We start from the raw sequence: 19800 nt of genomic DNA on the forward strand, positions 1-19800 counted from the left end.
TGAGCAGGTGCCAGGTCGTGCTGAAAAACCAAATCTTCATCTCCATTAAAGCTTTTCAGCAGATGGAAGCATGAAGTGCTCCAAATTCTCCTGATAGCTAGCTGCATTGACCCTGCCCTTGATAAAACACAGTGGACCAACACCAGCAGCTGACATGGCACCCCAGACCATCACTGACTGTGGGTACTTGACACTGGACTTCAGGCATTTTGGCATTTCCTTCTCCCCAGTCTTCCTCCAGACTCTGGCACCTTGATTTACAAATGACACGCAAAATTTGCTTTCATCCGAAAACAGTACTTTGGACCACTGAGCAACAGTCCAGTGCTGCTTCTCTGTAGCCCAAAGTGTCTTGACCTGGGGAATGCGGCACCTGTAGCCCATTTCCTGCACACGCCTGTGCACGGTGGCTCTGGATGTTTCTACTCCAGACTCAGTCCACTGCTTCCGCAGGTCCCCCAAGGTCTGGAATCGGTCCTTCTCCACAATCTTCCTCAGGGTCCGGTCACCTCTTCTCGTTGTGCAGCGTTTTTTGCCACACTTTTTCCTTCCCACAGACTTCCCACTGAGGTGCCTTGATACAGCACTCTGGGAACAGCCTATTCGTTCGGAAATTTCTTTCTGTGTCTTACCCTCTCGCTTGAGGGTGTCAATGATGGCCTTCTGGACAGGGTCGGGTCGGCAGTCTTACACATGATTGCGGTTTTGAGTAATGAACCAGGCTGGGAGTTTTTAAAAGCCTCAGGAATCTTTTGCAGGTGTTTAGAGTTAATTAGTTGATTCAGATGATTAGGTTAATAGCTCGTTTAAAGAACCTTTTCATGATATGCTAATTTTTTTTAGATTGAGGGTTTTCATGAGCTGTATGCCAAAATCATCAGTATTAAAACAATAAAAGACCTGAAATATTTCAGTTTGAGTGAAATGAATCTAAAATATATGAAAGTTTAATTTTTATGATTACATTATGAAAAATAATGAACTTTTATCACATATGCTAATTTTCCGAGGACCTGTGTGTGTGTGTGTGTGTGTGTGTGTGTGTGTGTGTGTGTGTGTGTGTGTGTGTGTGTGTGTGTGTGTGTGTGGTGTGTGTGTGTGTGTGTGTGTGTGTGTGTGTGTGTGTGTGTGTGAGCCAGTTTATGTGGTTTATGAGGACACAAATTTGTATAACTACATGGGTATCACACTGGTATTACACTATAAATGTGGTTTATGAGGACATATCAAATGTCCTCATAATTCAAATGGCCTTAAAAACATACTAAATGATGTTTTTTTGAGAAAGTAAAAATGCAGAATGTTTCGTGTGATGGGTAGGTTTAGGGGTAGGGGCAGTGTAAGGGGATAGAAAATACGGTTTGTACAGTATAAAAACCATTACGCCTATGGAGAGTCCCTGTAAACCACATAGACCAACATGTGTGTGTGTGTGTGTGTGTGTGTGTGTGTGAGTGAGAGAGAGAGAGAGAGAGAGAGAGAGAGAGAGAGAGAGAGAGAGAGAGAGAGAGAGTATTGAAAAAAAAACAGATTGCTCCATCTATATGTAAATGAGCTATAGTGATTTGTAAATGTGCATTAGTGATTTGAGCTGCCATGATTATTGAAGGAAAACGGCGTTTGAGCCCAGCTTAATGCTCGGCCGTTGATTTACAGCGGGAACCGTGACTCGCTCGGTGCGTGGGAGTTTGAGAAAGAGAGAGACGCAGATAACATCACACAGGGTTTTTCTACTGAGCTCAGCTGCAGTGGAAAACACAGTAAAGCTCTTGGCAGCTGCACAATTAAAAACAATCTCCTGCAGTCGAGCACTGGAAAAGGTCTCTGCAAACAAAGAAAATCAAAGCTGACTTTTAAAACCTCATTTGACACAGACAACCTTCTGCATAGATATCAAATGGTCTATAGTAATTTGAGTAATTCTAATCAATAACAAACGAGTTTAATAATGAACTAGATTTTTAGTTTGTGGCTGTCTGCCTGCCAGGTTGTTATGGAGGATGAAACCTGCAAAAAATAAAATAATATATATATCTGAAATATTTCAGGTCTTTTATTGTTTAAATACTGATATACACACACACACACACACACACACACACACACACACACACACACACACACACACACACACACAGCTGCCACCTTTTCCCAGTTTACCTTTAATTATGCATTTAATTTTAAAGCCCAGTATTTGTGAGAACTGTTTTCCGTGGTTAACAGTTCCAGTTTGAATACCTGTGACTGTTGTTTTAGAAAGGAATATAAATATTAATAAATGAGTTCAGACTGCCATCTGCTGGTAGAGACAAGCACTGTGCCTACACAGCTATGAAGAAAATCTAATCAAAATATTTGATTACATTTTATTTTATGTGTACTTATAAAAGGTTAAGGTAGGATTAAGTTTTAGTTGCATGCAATTATTCATTATTTACTGTTAATACAATTGTAAGTACATGTAACAGGACTGTAAAATATAGGCCTGCTTTTACAAACAGGGCTTAAACTTATTTAGGATTAGTTCAGTTAGGACACTTAAGAATATCGCCATATTTAGATGATAACCAGATTGCATTAATTATGCAGTTTACATTAATTAAATTGCTAAAATCAATTAAATTGCAATGAACGTGTCTTTTTGTCTATTTCCATATACATTATTTTCAATATGTTTATAATTTTGAAATCCAATTTAAGAAGAAACCAAATGCTTAAGAAAACTGAGTTTATAAACTACACTACTTTTTCCCCCTAGTTATATATGTAAGTGCATGATTGTGATGATCGTCTCTGTTTTTATCTGAATAGGTGATGATCTGATGCGCTGTGTGGACCTTTACAACCAGGCTCAGTCAAAGTGGTTTGAGGAGATGGTCACCACAAGCCTGGTAATTATTATTTCATGATGTTTTGCTCTAGTTTCCTTGTGCAAGATGACACTTCATGCATATTTATGCTGTGCACTAATATTAATTGTGAATAATGGTGAACTAACCCATTTATTAATGATTACTGCATCAGCAACTAATGAAGATTCTACATGATTAATAGATTAAGTAACCATTAAATTGTTATCTGTTAAATGTGTCATAATGTATTCATTCCTTAATAACATATTATATTAACTAATAATGTAAATGAATGTGTTAATTACCACAAGGGGTCAAAGCCATGCATTTCTACTTCCAGTTGTCTGCTTTAATTAATCATTAGCTAATGATTTATAAAGGTATCATTGTTATGACTTTACTTATTGGCACACATGACTATTAACTAATTCAAAACCCATAACCACAATTACATATTACTTAATCAATTAGTTAATAGTCATGTGCCACAACAAGTAAAGTTGTTGTAAAGTTCTCAAGCGGAGAACTGGCACCCCGACTGAAACGGGTTTCTCCCAAGGTTTTTATAAACAATTAAAATTAAGTAATTATTTCTGATAACACTGATCTGCCAACATTGTCACTATATATGATGAATTAAAATAAGCTGATAACATCACTTTTTTCTAAACAACGACTGAACAGCCAAATCAAATTTTGTTGCAATATTGTCTCTGAAGCTGCTTTGAAACAATCGTCATTGTAAAAGCGCTATATAAAGTTGATTGATTGATTGATTCATTAATTAATTGATTCATTGATTGATTGACCTGTGACCCTCTGTGTTTGTGCTATAAAGGAGTTGGAGAGGTTGGAGGTGGAGCGGGTAGAGATGATCCAGCAGCATCTGCGTCAGTACACCACGCTGCGGCATGAGACCGACATGTTCAACCAAAGTGTGAGTAACAGTATGTTCTTCTGGGTATACACATCTCAGCTGAACCCCGGTTCAAAACCCAAGCTTCATATTCAGATAATATCTGCAGCTATCTGTAGTGAATTTGAATTTCATTAAAGCAGTTTTCAAATAATCTTTCATATGATCAGAAAATCTCATTACATGAGCTTTATCATGTGCTCGGCTTATAAGCTTATAATTTCAGAAATAATTGTGCTTTTCAGAGATATTTATGCTTAGTGTCTTTTACTCATCTGGGGTTTTGGTGATTTTTAGTTTTGACATTTGACATCCAGAAAACATAATTTGCTGTTTTAAAGGGTCTGTTCTCCCCCCAAAAATGTAAATTCTGTCACTATTTACTCACCCTCATGTGGTTCCAAACCTGTAAGAGTTTCGTTCATCTTCAGAATACAAATGAAGATCTTTTTGATTAAATCTGAGAGATTTCTGTTCCTTCACTGAGAGTCTACGCAACTATCACTTTCAAGCCCCAGAAAGACAGTACACACATCATTAAAGTAATCCATGTGACTTCAGTGCTTTAACCTCAATGTTATGAAGTGATGCAAGTGCTTTGTTTGCACAAAAAAAGTATAATTTACCAACTTTTTTCATAAATTTGAGGTTTAACTAATGGAGTCACATGGATTACTTTAATGATGTTTTTACTGCCTGCTCTTTTTGGTGCTTGAAAGTGTTGCCTAGCATGTCAATGGAGGGACAGAAAGAAAGAAATGAAGCAGGTGCATTCTGGGAGTGGTTGTCTTTCATCCCCATGAGACAAAATTACATTTCCTGTCTTTTCTCAGTCTAGAAGGCACCAAATTCAAAAATAATTTCACATTTCTACTACATTAATGACCCAGTTTAAATACAAAGCTTAATGTTAAATCACTGAAGTAACCCTTTAAGTAAACACCAGGGATGCAACAAAGGGCCTAATATTGTAAATATTTATGGCATTAAATGGAAACAAGTGTCATTAATATACTCAGGAAGCAACTCTTGTAAATTCAAATACTTTTTTCTGTTTGCCTAATAATGTTTTTTGTGTGAATCTCGGTTACATTACGATTTGCTGAATCATAGGTTAATGCAAGCTAGCACATTGTAAATACACACAGTTCATGTTTCAGGGCAAATCAGAGTGTAAACACCTGCTCCAGAGCCCTTGGGGTGTGTTAGATAAAGCAGGCAGCACTTCACAGAGGACTAGCTGCCAGCACTCTCAACTTCACAAGCCCGTCCAAACAGAGTAACACTTACCATCAATCTGAGTATGTTTCAACAGATGGATCTCAAACAGGATCTCAGCCTCATGAAATGGCAAGAACAGTCATAATCCTCTTAAAAAACAAGTTAATGTATGTTTGAGTGAGCACATTTGAAGTCTGTGTCTGATTAGTGGGAAGACATTACATTTATACTCTAACAGATTGTACAAATCAATAATAAACCACATTAACACCACAAAATCAAGTAAAATATAATTTGACTTGATAATCAGACTCCAAACTCCACTATGGTCTCCACCAAGACCAAAGAGAGCTGGGACCAAACTAAAAAAGACTCAATTCCTGCAGTGCCAGACGTGTCCGCCTGCTTAAGCCAGTATGTGTTAAATAGTGTTGTAGTCAAGACCACCTAAACCGAGACCAAGACAAGACCAAGACTTTGAAGGGTCGAGACCAAGACAAGACCAAGACTTTGAAGGGCCGAGACCGAGTCAAGACCAAGACCAAGACAGGCCGAGACCGAGTCAAGACCGAGACCAATGCATGTCCCCACACTTATGATAAAATGTGGAATATGCATATGATTGGCACTTCTCTCGTATGTGTGGGTGTGTAAGTGTACCATGAGAGAAGTTTTGATCAAATAATCAAAAGGCATTGCAGCTTTGTGGGAATTAATATTTTTCTTCTATAAGCAAATAACACTTAACTTTTCGTCAATGGGAGGCACTGAAGACAACGTGTCCATATTGTTTACAGTCTATGGTGGACACAAACACCAAACTGACACTAACAGAGCTTTGTGTTTTGTTTTGTGAAAAGTGCTCAATCCCATTTTAAAACTCAAAGTTCCCTAAGAATGCTAATCTGGATGAGGTATTGATCTCAGACACAGTCCATTATGTCTTAATTGAATTTGAATAACAGGAGGTGGAAGATGTATCATACAGATATGCATTAGTATGCTGCTTAAGCAAATTATTTTACATATGTACATATTTTTCATTTACAAATTAAAAATGTTATTGTGCAGCTTTATTGTGCAACAACAAGGAAAAGAAACCCTGTACTTGCATTTTTTGATTAACTACAGTTTGATTTAACAAATATTTCACATGTGCAGGGGTTTGGGTCAAAAATGGTCTTTGGTGGTGGCTGACACACACACACACACACACACACACACACACACACAATTTTTTTTTAAAAATGCAACGAAACAATCATTCTTTATTATCTTATGTTATATCTCATATTATGTTTCTTTTGTTCCAACAGGTTGAATTGTTTTGGTATATAATCATATCAATATTAGAAATAGCATTAACAGTTAACAAATAGCCACATTTTCTGCCATATACAATTTAATAAAATGATCCGCTAGCTAACAAACAGTTTTGTTCTGTTTTCACCTCACTCCAGTCTAAACTAAATGATTTTAGACTATTTATTTTACTACACATTCAACATACATAAGCTGAAATACTGTGGATAGTTAAAACTAATAAATCTTACTCTCCACTCTTGCTAAATTGGGTAAGCACACTTGTGTTCTCATTTCTGAGGTGTTCTGAGTAAATGATTAAACTGATTCGTTCAGTTCATTGTTGAACAGATCAGTTCTTATTACCGTCGTTAAAATGATTCGGTTCAAATGAGTCATTTGGTCGTGAATCGGACATTAGCAGACCCGTTGTGTGTGAATCACGGCTGTCAGAACATCGCGGAAGGTTTGTCACACAGAAAACACTTCATAACTGGATAGAAATTGTTTCCTGTTTATTTAATGTATGATTTATGTCAGCTGTTTAGCTGGTCAAACGTTTTTTGAGCGCAATTCACACCGAGCGGTACTTCAAAACAGTTGTCCGAACGCGCAACGTTCAACATTGATTCGGTTTTCTGAACTTTTGATTTAGCTTAATATGTGAAGTATCAGAGAGAGCTTATGTGCTTATTTTGAAGACAGAGAGAGTGCGCGCAGGGTGGAGTTCTCTGCTCTTTATATGCCTTCAGCTGTGGTCTTGACCGGTCTTGAGACAAAATCCCGAGTCATCTTCGCCCGAGACCGAGACGAGACCGAGTAAAAATGCGGTCGATACCGAGACGAGACCAAGACCTTTAAAAAGTGGTCTCGAGACCGGTCTCGAGACCAAGACCGATCTCGAGTACTACAACACTAGTGTTAAAGTCTGAAGTTTCCTAGAGAACATTTGGATAATCAAGAAGAGGATTGGGAGAATGTCATATGGTCAGGTGAAACCAAAATATAACTTTTTGGTAAAAACTCAATTTGTGTTTTGAGGGGAAAGAATGCTGAGTTGCACCATACCTACTGTGAAGCATGGAGGTGGAAACATCATGCTTTGTGGCTGTTTTTCTGCAAAGGGGCCAGGATGACTGATCTGTGTAAAGGAAAGAATGAATGGGGCCATGTATCATGAGATTTTGAGTTTAAAAAAATCCTTCCATCAGCAAGGGCATTTAAGATGAAACGTGGCTGGGTCTTTCAGCATGACAATGATCCCAAACACACCGCCCGGGCAACAAAGGAGTGGCTTCGTTAGAAGCATGTCAAGGGCCTGGAGTGGCCTAGCCAGTCTCCAGATCTCAGAGTTGAAAATCTGTGTTCCCCAGTGACAGTCCCAAACATCACTGCTGTAGAGGAGATCTGCATGGAGGAATGGGCCAAACTACCAGCAACAGTGTTAAAAAACAGTGTTAGTGATTCACAGAAAACGCTATATAACAAAGTATTGTGATCAACTTTTGTTACTGACCAAATACTTATTTTCCACCATAATTTGCAAATAAATTCTTTAAAAATAAGACAATGTGATTTTCTAAATTTTTTTCTAGAAGTGTACCTATGATGAAAATTATAGACCTCTCTTATCTTTTTAAGTTGGGAGAACTTGCACAATTGTTGGCTGACTAAATACTTTTTGTGCCCCACTGTATATAAAGTGATTTAAAAAAACTTAATTCAAAATATTAATAAATTATAATAAAACTAAAATGAACATTGCTGCACAATTTTCTATTCCAAAACATGAAGGTGAACATGGTTGGACCAGTTTTGAAATAAAGATGTCAAATGTCTACACATGCCTTTATTAGTTCAAGGCTTGATTATTGCAAAGCTCTTTATGTCGGTCAAACATCTTTTTCCCGTCTGCAACTTGAACAAATGCTGCTGCTCACTTTTTAACCAGTACTCCTAGAAGAGCACACATTACTCCGGTTTTAGCTTCTCTCCACTGGCTTTCAGTGCGTTTTAGGATTGATTTTAAGATTTTATTGTTTGTTTTTAAAGCTCTAAATGGGCTAGCTCCTGAGTACCTGTCTGAGCTTTTAACTCTGGGTGGACAAAATCGGCGTATGCGGTCTTCTGATCAATGCACTTTACAGGTCCCTTAGTCAAGGCATAAACAGTGGGGTGATAGGGCCTTTGCTGTTGCTGGCCCTAAAGGGGTACTTCAGCGCTGGGAAGATTGATCTGTATTTAAACTGGGTCATCAATGTAGTAGAAATGTGAAATTACTTTTTAATTTGGTGCCTTCTAGACTGAGAAAAGACAAAAAATGTATTTTTGTCTCATGGGGATGAAAGACTACAATTCCCAGAATGCTTTGCTGCCCTGTGAGGCCATTCCCAAAGCCACCAACTTGATTACAGTGACTGAGTTAGAGAAGACACTACAATTAAAAACTAAACGTGTCTGTTCAATATAATGAGTGAGTCACCGCGCGAGTATCACAGCACTGAGCACTAACTGCAGGAGTGAAATAAATTAGCTGATGAGGTCTTGTGATGAGAGCTGAGGTAATCGCGACTACACTCGCGGCATACATTCACGAGTCTGGCGCATTTCAGTTCATGCCTTTGCAAGCTTAACTTTCATAGAAATTAATTTGAGAAGTTAAAACACTTACATTGCTCTCCATAGCTCCATTTAAATGAGCTCTCCCTGCCAGTTGAGTGTAATCTCCCATCCCCCATGCGCAGATTCAAAACATGCGGAAATGGCTCCCTCTGCTGGCTGTAGTCTTTAGCCTTTGGCCAAACATTCCTCCTATGATGCAAATATCGTCAATTTGCATCATAGGAGGAATTTTTCCAGAAATAAAATGTATAAATCTCTTGTCTCAGGAAGATATGAGGGGGGAAAGCACAATCATTTGAATATACTCCAGGGTTTCTACTGATACAAAGCCATATGCTAATCGCTGAAGTAACCCTTAAGCTTTGGAACAAGCTCCCCCCTGACATGCGTACTGAAACAGATGTTGTACTATTTAAAACCAAACTTAAAACTTATTTGTTTAATTTGGCATTTGATACGCAGTAGCGGTGTAACATTGTAACATTGTATTTTCTCTACTTCTATTCGAATATTCTGTTCAAATGATGTGTTATTTGTATCTGATGTGAAGCACTTTGAACACCTTGTGGCTGCTGTAAAGGGCTATAGAAATAAAGTTTGATTGATTGATTGAAATGTCAATTAAATTATAATGTATAAATAATACTACCAGAACTATATTAGTATCATCTTTTTTCAAATTTCAAATTTCCTAAAAATGACTGATTTCTATTAAAACTATATTTCTATTATCTTATGGTCAAGAAGGTTCATTCATTTGATTTTAACAATAAATAAATAAATATAAACAGTAATATTGTGAAATATTACAATTTATAATTAAAAGCTGTTTTAATGTTTTAGCTGTTTTGTACTCTTTGATGAATAGAAGAACATCATTTATTTGAAATTGAAATCTTTTGTAATATTATACCTTTAAGTTATTTACTGGCATTTTTTATATATATTGAATGTGTCCTTGATAAATAAAAGTATTAATTTCTTACTTGGTAGCTAACATCTTACACCTTTTTTTGATCACTCTTGTTTCTTAGACGTTGGAGCCGGTGGACCAGCTCCTGCAGAGTGTGGACCCAGCCAAAGACAGAGAGCTCTGGGTAAAGGAACATAAGACAGGAGATCTGAGACCTGTGGACATGGACATCTAGACTGAACACACACACACACACACACACACACACACACACACACACACGTACGTTATACTATCTACCTGCATGCCTGTCTACCTGAGTACTTCAACCTCTCAGCCAAAGCCATACAGGTATCACCCCTTAAAGCACTGCTTGTTTTGTGGATTTCCACTGAAGATATTAGAAAATTACAAAATCAAAGCTTTATAGAAGGTTTTCTTAATGCCATGTGGAATGAGTGGCAGGAAAGGACAGCAGATGCATTATGATATTGAGTAGCCATCCATATAATCATGCATGTCCTTTAAGATGCTACTTAAGGCTTCCCAGTATGTCTATTACATTACCATAAAGGAAATAGTCAAGGCCTCTGTTGATAAAGATCTGAACAAATTCTACACAGTAAAACACCTGTTTGTTTAATTCAAGGTGGATTTCTGTTAAACAAATTTCATCTAATCAATATTTTTTTATATCTTTTTTGGTGTTAAAGTGATAGTGTAAGCACATTGAACTGCAGATTTGCGGATATGTATAGATGCCTGGACTAAAGTGTGGGTCTAAAGCTGCGTTTTCACTGCCACTGTCGCCAGTGGCTGGCGGTGAGGTCACTAATGGCGTTTCATAATGGTTGCCTAGCCTTTATGAATGACATTCACGGATGTTATTCCATGTTGTAGACACTGCATCCATTTTCTTGCCGCTAAAAAACATTCTGGAGGGAAAAGAACAAATATAAATGGAATCAGTACATAAAATGCTCATATTGCCATCTTTCGAGTACCATCTATCTTGGTTCATGAAACCATTCAGGCTCGGATTCAACTTGGTGAGAACTACCGTATGCCCACAGAGACATGTTATAAATTATAGGAAAGCTGTTAACCAATAACTACTCCATCTTGCCACTGACACTCAGGATGTAGTTACGGATCACATGCTCTCCAATGACCCCGAAAGTCGCTCTTTATTTGCATAAAGTTAAACATATCTGAGCTCTGGTCCTGTTTACACTTGGTATTATTTTGGTCAATCAGATTACAAGTGGACGACGCTAAATAGAGGTGTGATCAGGGTCTAAAACGTTTTGAGCTTGTCAACTTTCGACCACTTCCAGAGCTCGTAGAAAACGCTTTTCACCAGATTGCTTAAACGCTCAAGTTGTCAAATTGCAGCCACAAAAGACCTCCTACTTTCATCTTACTGACCTAATGTGTAATCATTATGGGACGCGCACAAGCCAGACAGGATTTAAACTTTGTCGACTGGAGACCCAAGTTTAGTTTCAAGATGAAAATGTACCAAGCACAATGTTCTCTTACCATTCCTGATTTCTAACACACACTCACAGCATTCGGCTGGTCTTGCGGCTGGCATGTTGCTGCGTGACGCAGGCAGTGTGAACGCAGCTTAACATTATGGTGATCGTTTCCGTTTGAACAGACAGCTTCTGGATGCCATATAGGGGTTCAAAGACCTTAAAACCTTTAGCAGAAATAACCAGCATCAAAGTTATGGGGGAAAAAAAAGCTAAAGCATATCATCGTTCAATGATTATATTATTGAATCTTTATTGTATTAAGAAAATGGGGGGGGGTTGCAACAAGGAATGCAATGGAAAGTTTTTAACGCTATTTTCACAAACTACACAAACTAACTGCTGGCAAATCTACAGCCTTCCTTATAAAAGAGGGGTCAGGATGCTTTGTTGAAGTATGGAATTGATATATTTTCATATTTTTGCAGATTAATTTTACAGAAAAGCATGTTTTGTCTAAATGTAGGACTAGTTCTTGTATGGTTAATGGAAAAATAGATGTGTAAGTTGAGTGGTGCTGGTTAGTCCATTGATTGTGTTCATGGAAGATGTGTGAACTAGCCAGGACTCGATAGCAAAGTCATATAATTTTTCCCGGTTGAAGCCAAGAAATCATCTTATGCAGCCAGTTTTACTCTGATGACATCCAAAATTTTTCCTGTAAGTTGCACTACAGCAACTTATAAACAATACTGTTTCTTAATGGTGAAATTATATGGTTCGGCTGTAGAATCCCGGTCAATCAAAGGTGGATCCGATGTGAATTATAATGATTTGAGTTATAATGTACACCTTTTAGTGCCTAAAGGTAAATTGCCTTGGAATGTTCACAATCTATTCTGTTAAGTGTTTGTAAATAACTGTAAATATGTGCGTGGCGTTTTTTGTCCGTAATTGTTGTCAGGCTCATCCTACATCATGCTCGTCTCTCTGTAGTCTTTGTCATAATATGTTTTAACTGATATGTAAACATTGGACTGATGGATGCCACAGTTTTCTGCTGAATGCACATTGTCATAGGCAGCTATTCATCACACTGGTCAAACCGCACAGCTCTAATACTGGAAGATATATATGACACGTTTCAATTTTCAAACTTTATATAGTAATATTGAGAAATTTGATATATTTATATAGCACAGGAAGTTAAAGCACACTTTTGGGAAAGGAAAAATATCTGTGCTTTCGTTCAAATTCCTATCAGATTTGTATTTATTTTTACTATTGGTCAATATGGCAATTAATACATTAGTAGTTAGAGTTAGATTTAAAAAAAACAACAACAAAAAAAAAACACACAGCAGCCCGGAAAAATCAAGCATGGAATTTGTTTGAAAAATTTCAAAACGAGGCATATAGGATTTACTGCCCGAGATAAACTCACAATATATGTATGCACACCAGGAATACATGATGGGAATATAATTGGATTTCATGTGCTCAGCTAAGAACATTGTAAAATGCATACAAGCATAATGTGAAAATACATCTAAAATGAAATAGTAAAAAAAAATGCTGTACCATGAAAGGTAATGCATTCAGGTTATTGTTTACTTTATTTTTCCTTTATATCAAGTTACTTACAATCCTTTCCACATAACATAGGATATGACTGGTTTACATTTGCTGTTTAGCATGTAACAAGTTTTACTGTTCTGCATTGCCCAAGCTAATCTAGAACTACATGTTGCAGAAATCGTATTGAAAATTGATGTCAATGGTGTGCATTATGTGTATTCTGAAAAACTGTTCAGTTGAATGTCTGTGTTCCAAACTAGATCTTTTATATATAAATATATCTATATAATATTGTAAATGTTGATTTATTTGCTCTCAGTAGTCTTCATTGATAAAAAAAATCATTTATCAACATGTTTATGAAGATGTTTATGTTGAATTTGCCCAGAAAATCACTACATTGTCTATTATTATTATAATAATAATAAAAAGAACTCTAATTGTTTATCACCACTGAGGCTTCTTCTCTTGAGAAAAATTGGCATGTAGCATTTCCACGTGGCTCAATGTTGCTTGTCTGGCAGATGTTCCCATCTTTGCTTTTTTTTTTCATCTTTGGGCCTTCAGTTCCATATTTTACATTAGTTTAGTTTATTTCTGAGCTAGTCACTTGACCCATCCATGTAATTGTTCTCTAAAGAAACATCTACTATAACATAATGCTAAATTATATATATTCAGAATGCAACTTTTGAACAGCCGTCAATGGAGAAAGATGCTGTGGAGAGACTGACTGCTCTAGGTATCCAGCCATTCCTTGACCCTCTGGTTCAAGACAATGTCAGACCAATCCAAAAAGCAGGCGATTGGAGTTTAATGCAACTATACAACTAATAATGATCCTCTGTGTTTTCGCGTGTGAGCATTCAGCTTGTTTTCCATTGAGTCAAAAGCAGCCATGCTGCGGAGCTCTGGCCATTGTTTTGCAGCTCTGTGTCCTAGTGTTGAAACCAGGCCATGCATTAGCTTGAGCCAAAGACGGCTTTAAGAAAAGAAAGAGGTAAGCCCTTGCGTTTCAGGCTTGTCCTTAAAGCTTTGGTTGTAAGGAGCGTCAACATGATGAAGATACACTTTGGCTGGAAGCCCTTTCTGGTATTCACGTTTAGTAAGTCTGAACATTTTTTGAGCCTCTACTCTCACTCCGAATTCAATCAGTTAATTAAAGTTCCAGCTAAATATCCATTTTTAAACAGCTTTGTTTTGTGTGATAATATCATGTGCAAAACTAGGTCAATGACAACAAGTGGTGGTTACATGATATTACCAATTATTTGCACTGAAAATCAACTCAAAAATAGAATTATATACAGTATATTGAAGTGTTCTGATTGAAAAAAACAAAATGAAAAACATATGTTAACATTTGTACTAAAACATCAGGCTGCTATGTTATATTACAAATCCACAGAAACAACATGTAACGGCATGTTTGGTTTAGGATTAGTTGCTTGTAATTATGTCTAATTTACTGTTATTTCTACATTAAGTACATGTAACATGGACACTGTACAATAAAGTGTTACCCAGAGTTTTTATATGACTAATTGGCATTGGTGGATTGATCAGTAATGACGTGGACTTAGAATATGTGTTCCTAATTTTTTTTCATGTAAAAATTCTCTACATTTCTAAGCACCATCATTGCACATCCTAAAAACACAGTACAATAAATTTGTTCTATAAAAATGACCCAATCACCTGCTTAACAGATTCTGATGAATGCATGTTGAGCACTTAAACCACCTTAACCCTGAAAGGATCTAAAAGAGGAGAGGCGCTGGACCCTGCGGATTTGTCTTACCCGACCTTCAGATCCTAAGAGGATTGCGTACGCTAGAGTTGGACTGTTAACATGAGCCTAATTGCTCTTATTGATTGGACTCTGAAAACAATGGAAATAGCAATGACTTCAGAGGCCTTTCAGGTAGAGGTGGTGGTCCAGAACAGAAGCCTTGTCTGCATTATAAGAAAAGCTAGGTTTGTCTTGTTCATGGCTCTGACGTGTTTACGGATAGCGTATCTGGATGCGTCCAGTATGTGACCTGGAGAAGCAGCCTGGGTCATGTAGGTTTGATGTCAAATTAATAGAAATGAAGCTCGATCAGTCTCATGGAAATGTGGTCATTAATGCTTCTTTTCCTTGAGTTTTTCCTGAATCTTCTTTGGCTCGTCGAATTGTATCAACCTCAAGATGTCTTTGTTTTGCATGACACCCTGAATGAATTCCCCCTCTTCGATCTTATCTGTGAAGGCAATGAGATGTAGTGAAACCACATGGATTGTGAGCAAACAGCATGATTCATGTATTCTACAGCAATTGCACATTGCACGATGAGTTATTACCATCATCTTTCTTTCCGAAAAAGGTCCAAATTTTGTCTGCTCGCTTTTCAGGCGTGTCCTCATCTTGCGGAAGGTTTTTCTGGTCTTCGCCCGGGATCATGTTGAATATCGACTGTTCCCAGGAGAATACAAATATTAAAATGATGTCACTTCTAACATAAAAACAATGACTGACATTGTCAACAACTGGCATAGGATAATCATTGAGGCTTGTATTATCAGGTGGTGTAATCTATCCTGAGCTTCTTGAGCCATCTGGTCACAACATTTGGACTGTTACCTACATACTACAACTTGCTACTAAATGCCATGGGAAATGGTTGCAAACCAACCCCTAAGTATTGCAAACGTCCCATACTCAATCAACAGCAAAAAAAAGTCTTGTATGTTGAATCCAAATATGAGCGAAACTCACCCGTACAATCTCTTGCACCTCGTTTTTACTGATGGTCCCGTTGCCGTCTACATCATACAAAGCGAACGCCCATTCGAGTTTGCGCGTGGTTTTGCCGGACGAGGTGAGGTGTAGCGCCACAATGTACTCCTTAAAATCCAAGGTGCCGTCGGCGTTGGTGTCGAAGCTGCGGAAGACATGCCTAGCATAGGCGGTAGGATCAGCATCTGGGAAGAAACTGGCATAGATGCCCTCGAACTGTTCTTTGGTGATGCGTCCGGAGGGACACTCTTTGAGGAAGCTGGAATACCATGTGCAGAGCTCTTCCTCCGTGTATTTTGTGTTCAACTTCAGATCCTCCAGAATCTCTTTGGACAAAGCACCACTCTTGGTGTTTCCCATATTTCCAAGATGTACACGAGTAAAAGGGACGGAATTGCCGAGTTTCTTCTTGCTTTCACCCACCCTCCTCGCTTACCCTCTTGTCTCACGCTCTCTCTTCTTTCTCCGTTCCTTTCTCCGACCAGAATAACGGGATGGCGTTGTGCTGAGTGCTGGCGTTGGCCCCTCTTTGGGCTTGGCTCCCCCTGACAACTCCTCTAAGTGCTGAATGGGATTATGTATATCTCTATTTAAATCCAGACAGGCTTTCTGAAAGATTAGCTAGTTACGTCACACCACTTCTGATGAGTGCTGCATTATGTTCATTTGCTCCTTTACGACATGGTCTATCAAAACAAGGATGGCAAACGAAACTCTGCACTTTACTGTTGAATAAGGTGTAATGACAAACACGGCTGCCATTGAGTCGGTTTCTGCGTGTGGTTTTGGGGCTCTACATGAGGGATAATTTTCCAATAAGACCCACCAGCTTGGACACTAATTGGACTAGGTAATTAGCAGGCAGGGTCATGTTACAGTAACTGTGTAAACATACTGAGGTGCATTTATGAATGGGGGAACACTGCAAAAGCTGCTTTGTTTTCATTTTGTCTTCAGAACTATGAACAATCTGGAGTTTCATGTTATGAGTATGGTGGGTCTCTTTAGGAAGCACTATTTTGGTGCTTTACAGTTATTAACAATCCGCTTCACCGTTTCCATCTCCAAACACTCCATCATGCACCAAAACCAAACAACAAATGGTGCTAATACACACTCATGTGCTGAAATAGTACAGAATCATGATCCTAACATTCATTTCCAAAACCTCAGATGGCCAGACAGTGATTTATCTTTTATGACTTGTTCAAATATTGGTGTCACATTGGTGTCGCCGTGAGTCCATGTGTAGTGTACAAGGTTTTAAAGGTGTAGCTTGTGGTGGTTAGTAGTATGCAAGTCGACTTAAGGTGAAAGAGTAACCCTTGACGCTGACATATTGACGAACGCAGAAGCCCAGAGGCTAGAGCAAAACAAAACACCTGTCATGACTTAGAGTCTAAAAAGAGAATTTTTAAAGGGAAATGGCGGGGAATTTCGATATAAAAGAAGATGGGCTTGAGTTTGTTGCCCACCACAATCCACGAGACGCATCAAAGCTTGTGATGCTTTGGTTACTCTTTTAGTCTACTTTAAGTCGACTTGTATACCGCTTACTGCCGGAATCTAGTTATTTTAGTCTATAAAGTTTTAAAAATCGTTATTTTTCTTACACAAACGCACTACTTCGCTTCAGAAGGTCTTTATTAGGTAACACTTTATCTTGATAGTCCACTTTAGACATTCTACTAACTATAAGTAACTTTGCAACTACATGTCAACTAACTGTCATTAGTGTAATAGTAGACTTTCTGATTAATATTTACTAAAACTTTATTGTGTCTGTCCCCCAACAGAAAATCTACTGACTATAAGCAAATTGGCAACTACAATTCAACTTGTTCTTCTAACCCGAACCCTAACACCTAACCATAACCTACCAGTCTACTGACAGTCTACTAATACTCTAATGAGAGTTAGCTGACATGTAGTTGCAAAGTTACTTATAGTTAGTAGAATGTCTAAAGTGGACTATCAAAATAAAGTGTAACCCTTTATGAACCCCTGGAGCTGTGTGGAGCAGTTATATGATGGACAGATGCACTTTTATGGACTTCAAAAAAACGCCCCATTAAGTCAATGTTATTATAAAGCTTGAAAGAAAGAGGAAATGTTTTATATAACTCTGATTGTATTCGTCTGAAAGAACAAGGATGATTTGAGGGTGAGTAAATCATGGGCTAATTTTCATTTCTGGGTGAAATATCCCTTTTGATCATAGGTTTAGTTTGTCATCCATCAATAAATTGACCTCTTTTGTCAGTCATGGCCTGTCATGACCCGTACATGATTTGCTTCCTAATCATTATAGTAGATTGGTTCCTTTCACTTTAAAAGTATAATGGTTTCTTTATTGGGTTTGCATGAAGAAACATCCATTAAAACCTTTCCATTCCGCAAAAGGTTCTTTAAAACTAATAAAATGTCATGTTGTTTTTAGAAATGTTCCTTGAAAGGTTCTTTGGGGAGTTTATGGTGCATTCTGTCCCATTCATTTTGTTTGGTCACACTTTGACTGCAAGAACATGACTAGAGTGAACGACTGCTCAGTCATTCTGTGCTGCCTGCTCTTGGTGTGGTTTGGGGAGGAGAGTTTCCTTTAGTAGCATCAAGAGGACATGACTTTTTTATAATTAGAATACTATTTTCTATATTTCTATAACACATTGGGTGTTGCAACCCCTTTGTATGTGTCATGTTGATTAGTGTTACTTTTTTTTAATTGAATGCAATTTATTTTACTTGTGCTGGAGTTATTTTACTGAGTGGGCGTGCTTTTGTTTGGATGGTGAACAGCCTGAGCTACTGACCTCACTAACCTCATTAGCACACATCGCCTATTTATGTTGCCTCGAGTCATGGAGGTCGATACTGCTCTGCTAACCAGATTATGACTGACGACAGATCTGCCAGCCAAAAAGGGAAACTGATCTTAGTGATAGTGTGTCTGCTGTGCTTTAATCCTGAGCTTTTTAGGGTATGTTTACACGACAACGATGTACATATGTGTACATACGTACACATCTCCATACACACGGATTCGCTCTGTACCTTGAGCAGCACAAACACAGTCCTGTAGTCGCCATTGTTGTTTCGGTTGTCAAGTGATCGCACATACAAGCTGTCCAAACACAGCCCTACCGTCTAGGATAAAACAAGGCAAATTTGGGCTGTCAGTGAATATTTAATAGACTTCTAACCATAGCCAAAGGGTAGACTCGTCATCTAAAACATGAACATGTCAAAGAAATGAAACCAAAAATCCCTTGTCACCTAATCACTGTTGACTTTGCTTATATGATGGAATATCATACATCTCGCAAGTTAGTTTTGCATAAACGACATGTAACCAAATTCAGTTTTATTTTAGCTAGAAGTGGGTTACACATAGCCAGACTATATCAGGTCCTGTCCTTCAGATGAGACGTTAAACCGAGGTCCTGACTCTCTGTGGTCATTAAAAATCCCAGGATGTCCTTTGATAAAGAGTAGAGGTGTAACACCGGCATCCTGGCCAAATTTGCCCATTGGCCCCTGTCCATTATGGCCACCTAATAATCCCCATATAATGACTGGCTTCATGACTCTGTCTCCTCTCCACCAATCAGCTGGTGTGTGGTGGGCGTTCTGGCGCAATATGGCTGCCGTCGCATCATCCAGGTGGATGCTGCACACTGGTGGTGGTTGAGGAGATTACTCCTTCTATATGTAAAGAGTACCCAAAAAGTGCTATATAAATGTAATTAATTATTATTAATTATTTTATTTTTTATGTATAGTTAACCGGGATGGTGAAATGGTGACGTTGCTTGCTGGGTATAGACTGAACACATAATATGCATGCACATGACTTTACTTTTTTTTACAGTTTTCAAAACTTTGCACTTTCAGGTTCCCAAAGCCCAGTTGGGTAATTGAATGGCCAAAACACTTCCCATTTTTGGTTGTCTATGTGCACTATGCAGGATTTTTTCGCAGTAAAATATCCAAAAAATATGAGGCCAGTGTTATATATTTTGTTCAGTTGAGTTCTTACAATATCCCAAATGTTTCCAACTATTTGTACATTTTGAGAATATTGCTATTTTAACCAATGAACCGGGCTGTGTGAGGGAGTTGCCTTTCAATAGCGTCATATC

At 38.0% G+C, this 19800-nt stretch overlaps 2 protein-coding genes across 6 annotated transcripts in view; one reads left to right on the forward strand and one right to left on the reverse strand.

The window, feature by feature from the left end:
• Positions 1-12619, forward strand: part of gas7a (growth arrest-specific 7a) — a 140329-nt gene extending 127710 nt beyond the window's left edge. For all 5 annotated transcript variants that reach the window (XM_067423281.1, XM_067423288.1, XM_067423297.1 and 2 more), the window contains 3 exons: positions 2812-2891; positions 3691-3789; positions 9948-12619. In XM_067423281.1, coding sequence (XP_067279382.1) covers positions 2812-2891; positions 3691-3789; positions 9948-10061 — 293 coding nt within the window. In that variant the 3' untranslated portion in view covers positions 10062-12619. The remainder of the gene's footprint in view (positions 1-2811; positions 2892-3690; positions 3790-9947) is intronic.
• An 858-nt stretch (positions 12620-13477) lies between these two features.
• rcvrna (recoverin a) lies at positions 13478-16194 on the reverse strand. The gene is made up of 3 exons (XM_067423323.1): positions 15641-16194; positions 15226-15337; positions 13478-15125 (listed from the first exon to the last, which is right to left on the reverse strand). Exons 1-3 carry the CDS (start codon positions 16019-16021, stop codon positions 15007-15009), a joined length of 612 nt encoding a protein of 203 aa, XP_067279424.1. The 5' UTR covers positions 16022-16194; the 3' UTR covers positions 13478-15006.
• Positions 16195-19800: the final 3606 nt, after the last annotated feature.

The sequence above is a fragment of the Pseudorasbora parva genome, chromosome 2, assembly GCF_024679245.1.
Source record: "Pseudorasbora parva isolate DD20220531a chromosome 2, ASM2467924v1, whole genome shotgun sequence".
NCBI lineage: Eukaryota > Metazoa > Chordata > Actinopteri > Cypriniformes > Gobionidae > Pseudorasbora > Pseudorasbora parva.

What these genes read in the sequence shown, in the direction of transcription:
- rcvrna (XM_067423323.1), bottom strand. Translation starts at nt 16,021, where the DNA reads ATGGGAAACACCAAGAGTGGTGCTTTGTCCAAAGAGATTCTGGAGGAT. An exon ending in AGGTGCAAGAGATTGTACGG is followed by an intron (nt 15,338 to 15,640) that starts GTGAGTTTCGCT and finishes TCCTGGGAACAG; the next exon opens with TCGATATTCAACATGATCCC. An exon ending in TTTCGGAAAGAAAGATGATG is followed by an intron (nt 15,126 to 15,225) that starts GTAATAACTCAT and finishes TTGCCTTCACAG; the next exon opens with ATAAGATCGAAGAGGGGGAA.